Source organism: Poecilia reticulata, linkage group LG1 (genome assembly GCF_000633615.1).
Source record: "Poecilia reticulata strain Guanapo linkage group LG1, Guppy_female_1.0+MT, whole genome shotgun sequence".
NCBI lineage: Eukaryota > Metazoa > Chordata > Actinopteri > Cyprinodontiformes > Poeciliidae > Poecilia > Poecilia reticulata.
In genome coordinates, this window is record NC_024331.1 from 2,516,911 (window position 1) to 2,523,156 (window position 6,246).

The window sequence follows — 6,246 nt, forward strand, 5'->3', positions numbered from 1 at the left end:
GTAGAGAAATGCTGCTACACACTCATGCACAGTAGGTGGCGGTATGCACCTTAAAGTTGCTTGCAATCCGCCATAATAGAAAAGAAGAAGAAGAAGAAGATTGGAGTGAGAAACATGTCTGAATATTCACATGTAAAATCAACTAAGCTTGTTCTGAAGGGTCAGAATAAAGGGTAAGTGTTCTTCTTTGTTGTAGCGTTAGTTACTGAGATGCCGCGTTGTTTGCAGCTTTAAATCAGTCTCTTCCCTAGCTAGCTTTATATAGAGCGCTAGCTAAACAGTGACGTTGGAAATCATGAAAGACCCCAAAGAACCTTTAAGATTTTAAATGTCTCTATTATTTAGTGTAACATATGTTTGGCTATAGCTAGATAACTTGAATCTTAAGAATAATTCGTTAGTTTATTAGTCAGCCACATGCAGAGGTAGCTAACGTGCTAGCTGTTAGCTCATTGGTTTGCAGTGTTTTTTACGCTTATTTTATCATCAGTTGTTTAAGGTGTTGGGTTTTGTTTCACCTTGAAACGACGACATCTACAAACATATGCAAACTTAGCAGACTGTGAGGTTTTGTCTGTCTGTTGATGAGCTTTTCCTGAAATAAGGAATTTGTTCGATTTGATTTTTTTCCCCAGAAAAAAGAAGAAGCAGAAAGATAAAAAGAGAAAATCTGGAAATGACGAAGATAAGCAAGACATTGTTGGTATGACCTGTTGTTATTATTATTATTATTATTATTATTATTATTATCATTATTATTATTATTATTAAATCTCCAAAGTGTGCTTGAATGATAAGAACGCTATTGTTTAACTCGTAATAGATTATGAGTGAACAATGCTCCAGTTGCTGTAGTGCAGTAGAGTCTAAATGTGTCCCAGATTTAACTTGAGGGAATTTAGTTTGAAACGAAACGTGCAATACGTTAAATATATATTTATTTATCAAAATATTTGTCAGACTTTAGCCACAGCTTTCTGCGGTATTTTGCAGGTTTAATAACTGACAAATATTTCCTGGTTTTAAACATCTAGGTTTGGTCTCCACAGGTGTTTTTATCATAAGGCATTTTACATATTTTCACAGTCAGTACTAAAGTACAGAGGTTTGTAGTCTTTTGTTGTTGTTGTTGTATCTGTCACCATATCTGATTCATTTTGGTTTGTGACATGAGTGAAACAGAATTCAAACAAGTTTATTTAGATTTAGGGGGGTTAATAAAAGATCAATTTATTACAAAATAATGCAAAGTTGGCACTATTAATGGACTTTCAATGCAACTTTCAGAGCAACTTTGCATTAAAAGTGTCCTTATTTACCGAATGATACTTCATGACACCAGTCATAAATACTCCTCAGTGTTCCTAACAGGTGTTATGTCATGTTTATGACAGTGTCATGTCAGTCTTATGCACACCCCATCAAATAAAGTGTTACCAATTCTGTTCTCAAAATACGATTCTATATATGTGTATATATATATATGTATGTGTTCTCTGAAAGAACTTGAGGTATTTACCTTTAAATTCTATTCTCCATACCTGTTTTTGTTTCTGCCATGCAGAACTCCTCATCTTGTGTTCCCAGACCTGTTCTCTAAATGTAAATAAATTCAACATTGGTCATTTTGTAATGACTTGTATAATAAAACATTACCATAACTCCTTTTTTTAATCCCCTGAAAGTCAGTCATATTTTGAAATATCTGCCACCATCAAATAAAGCAGAGGACTTGATTAAATGTGTATAACAGTAACCTGAATGACATAACCAACTTCCTTTACAAGGCTCTACATCCTACCAGTTTTTAATGTAAAGAACAACAAGTGAAACTGTATTAAATGTATAATTTAACATCTCCATGACTGGGCCTTTATGAGAGATTCAAGCTGTATTATGACTTCATTTTTCTTGGCTTCATACGGTACCTTGGTTTCTCTGCTCCCCAGGTGGTTGGTGGTGTGTCAGTAGTTTCGGAAACATTGCAGGAACGGTTGCCGTGGAGATGCAGAACAACTCATACATTCATGCCCTGGATACTGGGCTCTTCACACTTGGCGCGCCACATGGAGGTATGAAGAGAGACGGGGATTATGATGCAATTATTACTTCAAGGGTTTAGTTCGTTCATGCGGTTCATGAGCATTTTGGTATTCCAGTCAGGCGATTCCATTATTACTATTGGAGCTGCACAATATATTTACTTTGAGTTGGCTTTGTGATATCAATGTGTGCAATATTGCAATCACAAAGGCCTGCTTGAATGAAATATTTATTAAACTACTACATCTAATATTGCAAGCCTTTCAGTTCTACATGCAGATGATCTGTTTGGCCTTGATGTCTAAACCTTCTGCAGATTTCACTGAGCGAGATCCTAAAGCTCAACGAAAGTGGTGGAGATATTATGGTAGAAAAATCAGATTAGTCACAACCAATATCGTCAAAATATCTATCATATTGCAAATGCACATCTTCCTTATGTTATGCAGCTGTAATCCACTGATTAATTTTTGTAATCAAGCGGTTCATTTCAATTAATATATGTTTAAAGACTCGCCACTTTAAATTTAAGAATTTCTTACATTTAGTTTAAAACACTTTTGAATGACTTTTCTAAAGCAAAAATATAATCTTGCCCAAAAAACGACAACTTTTACTGTATAGGTTTAATAACTCACAAATATTTCCTGGTTTTTACTGTTATTTACTGAAGAAAAAAAAACTTTACTCATTGTTTTTAACACATGAATATGTAAATCAATTAGTCATATCAGTTTGTTCAAGTATTATTACCACATTTGTGACGTTTTTGTTTCGTATTTTGTAGATATAATCTGCATATCACCATAGAATATGGTGAAGAAAACACTTGTAGTCAGTTGTTAAGATATTAACAACTGATGAATAAAATATTTTTTTAAACTAGCCTTGAATTGTTCAATACATTTTGAGCTTATTGAAATTATTTATATTCTCTATCAAATCAATATGGAGGAGGAAATGCAAAGCAAAGAGCTGAAAGTGCCAAGTCATTATGCAACAATTATAGAGCCTTGATGAGTTGAGTAAAATATGGATAATAAAAGTTAGATTAATTTAATCTGCCAATCGGGTTCAAATACCACCAGCTGTCCAGTTTTTTCCACAAAAAAGTGAAAACCTAACCTGGGTTTCTGCTAAGTGAGCTTTGTGGGAATAAAGTTGTCTTCTGGCTTCAGCAACAAAGTATCTAAAGTGGATACTTTAGTGAAACGCCTGATAGGAGCTGAGTTGAAGAGAAGGCCAGAGCTAATTCAGAGATATTACCTCCATCTACCTGCAGGCACTTCTGACAGAGTACAGCTCATTGAATCAGTCTGCCCTGAAAAACACCTGGCACACAATTAATTCTGCCCATGCTCAGCAGGAACATCCATTTCCCTCAGTGAGCCTTCGGTCTCTGCATGCATATAAGCCCATTTCCATGAGATGAAAGGGACCAAAAGCTTCCAGTGTAGAAGGAAAGACCACAGAGCCACTCAAGAACGTGGTCACAGTCTCTACAAGATTATGAAGATAATTAGCATTTCCAACCTAGATTTTATGAGGCGTTTTAATCAAACCACACCAGACCTGAATAATAGAGCCGCGTTGGAAAAACTGAGAAATTTCAGGGAATAATTAAAAAATTATATCTGCAACCTCAGCGCAATATGCGCACCAGACTCATGGCGACCGCAGGAGCTCTGACACTGCCAACCGTCGCCATTATCTGCACTTATCCACTAGGGGACGCGTTTGACAAGTCTTCTAAATCACCATCAGTCCATGTCCATACAAGTCCAGCTGCAAGTCTTAGACGTTTAGCCTAAATCCAACCTTCCAGCTTGAGAAAAAAACCGACTAGCGAAATAAGTGACTTCTTGTAGGAAAGGGGCGTAGTTAAGGTGATGTCACCAAATTATGAGCATAGTGTGTTAATTACTGTTCGGTTATGTTAATACAGCTATGAAATTGTGTGTGGAAGTTATTCTAACTTATTGTTTAATAGAAAATGGTCATATTCTGAAGCTTGGCCACACTTACATACTTTAACATAGCAGGAAGATGCATTAAAGCAAAAAAAAAATATGAAAAATTTAATTTAACATTTAAATAAAATATAATTTTTATTTAGATGCATCTTTCTTTCGGCAGAAAGATGCATTAAGGCATCTGTCTGCTGGTAACAGCCTTAAGGCTGTGCTGCTGATTTTCAAGTCTGGATGTGAAAAACTGTTTGCTCAGATAGAACATGTGTAAAAGACAATGTAGCGGTTTTGATCCAAAATGGTCGACTTCCTGTACGTTTCAGGTTATCCTCCAACAGACTTTTTGTTCTTGATTTGTGGGGATCTACATGCGTACCAGGACGCAGACCTCTGCTGAATCTTGGTAGAGATCTGACACAGTCTGTCCTGTCTCACGTTAGGGGGCGCTGTAGAGCAGTTTGGTCACGCCCACTTTCAGCGAGGGAAAGGTTTTGGTGAAGTTTGAGTTTCTAAATATGTTAAGGCTTTTAAAAAGCTATTACAGACGTTCAGAGCACTTTTGCTACTCAGGCTTAATAAATGAACTCAGTTTAAATATCTAACATTATTTTAAAAGGAACATTACGGTATATGGCTGTATTCATTTATTATTTAGAGTAGCCACGGCGCCCAACCTAAAACTGAAAGCAGTCGTCTGGTAAACTTGGCATTTTAAAGTGGAAATTTTGCAATAAACCTGCTTGTTGAGCTGTAACGACAGAGTAACAGAGTTACTTTCCATTGTACATCTTAGGAAATACTGTCATCACACCAGAAGTGTAAACTTGATAAATGCACCGGAAGTTTATCAGAAATAATGAGTGTGAAGCCTTAAAATGTGTGTGACGTTTCAGATGACGAGGGCCCGGACCCACCAGAGCAGCTCACCGCCATTAAACTGTCAGACACACGGTGAGGTCACAAACACACACACACACACACACCACACACACACACACACTGCTCTTTGTAAGACTTTTGAATTCATGACTTTTCCTTTTTTTTTAAAAAAGAAGATTTGTTTGTTTCGGCCTGGAGGCCAGTAGGTCTCCAAGGAGTCTCTGATTGCTGCCATTTTTTTTTTTATCGCTCTTTATGATACTTTTGTTTCAAACTCTTTCCAGGAGAGAGGGAACCAAAGTTAGCAGAAAATGATTTGTTACTTGTCTTGTTGAAGGATTGCGTTTAAATCTGGATATGGAAAGTACCTGGGCATCAACTCTGATGGTTTGGTGATGGGGCGCTCCGACGCCATTGGCTCAAGAGAACAATGGGAGCCCGTCTTCCAGGACGTGAGTAGATCTAAAAACGTTTCTCCTGCTCTTGTTGTTGTAGGTTTTGAATTGACTCACTACGTTTAAAAGTTAACTGCTGCCTTTTTGGGCTCCACTGGAGCCTGGATGTTGCTGATATCCAGACTCACCTGAAGGCATCATCATTATTACAAAAACAGCTTCATTTCTAATTGCCTTCATTATCATTATGTCTTCCAGCTGACACTGTAGGGACTCATGTTCATTTTTTAATCATTTGCAGCCATTTAGTTCACAGTGTGGCTTTATTATCTAATCAATTATTTTATTTTGAATATGAACAAGAAATGACATGACAGCGTGATGAGATTATATGAAGATCAGGGTGTAAAGATGATGGCAGACACTGTTAGTTGAATCCAATGGGGGTTTTTCTTGAGGAGAGAGGTATCAAAACTTTTTTTTTGCATTATGGACCAAAAACTGCAAGTTGGAAATATTCAGTGGACTTTTATTTCCAAGTTAAGAACATAAAATCATTTTAGTGTGAATTATTTTCTTTGTACCTGCTCAGCAAAACTAATAAACATGCAATATTTTTCTGATGCATTATTTATCTGATTTTTGTAGAAAAGAACAAATCCTGGATCCAAACAGCCTCTCAAATATTTGCCTTAATAAAACGCAGGTGTACTGTTTCAACAGTTTATAGAAATAATAATCTTAATGTCAGATTGTTTTTTTCCTCTCATTAAATGAACATATTTAACTTCTACGTTGCATCTGGTTCTGTGTGGGATGATGCTCCTTCTATGAAAGATTGGTTTGTTAAAGAGCTTTTTACACATCTTCACCAGGAATAAGAAAAAAACCCGGGTTGGTTGGTTGGTTGGTTGGTTGGTTGGTTGGTTGGTTGGTTGGTTGGTTGGTTGGTTGGTTGG

General features: G+C 36.6%; 1 protein-coding gene across 1 annotated transcript in view; it reads left to right on the top strand.

The window, feature by feature from the left end:
• Nucleotides 1-70: 70 nt before the first annotated feature.
• Nucleotides 71-6,246, top strand: part of frg1 (FSHD region gene 1) — a 9,968-nt gene continuing 3,792 nt past the window's right edge. The window contains exons 1-5 of the mRNA XM_008403934.2: nucleotides 71-173; nucleotides 636-703; nucleotides 1,950-2,072; nucleotides 4,907-4,964; nucleotides 5,230-5,344. Of these exons, the coding sequence (XP_008402156.1) occupies nucleotides 115-173; nucleotides 636-703; nucleotides 1,950-2,072; nucleotides 4,907-4,964; nucleotides 5,230-5,344 (423 nt within the window). The 5' untranslated portion in view covers nucleotides 71-114. The remainder of the gene's footprint in view (nucleotides 174-635; nucleotides 704-1,949; nucleotides 2,073-4,906; nucleotides 4,965-5,229; nucleotides 5,345-6,246) is intronic.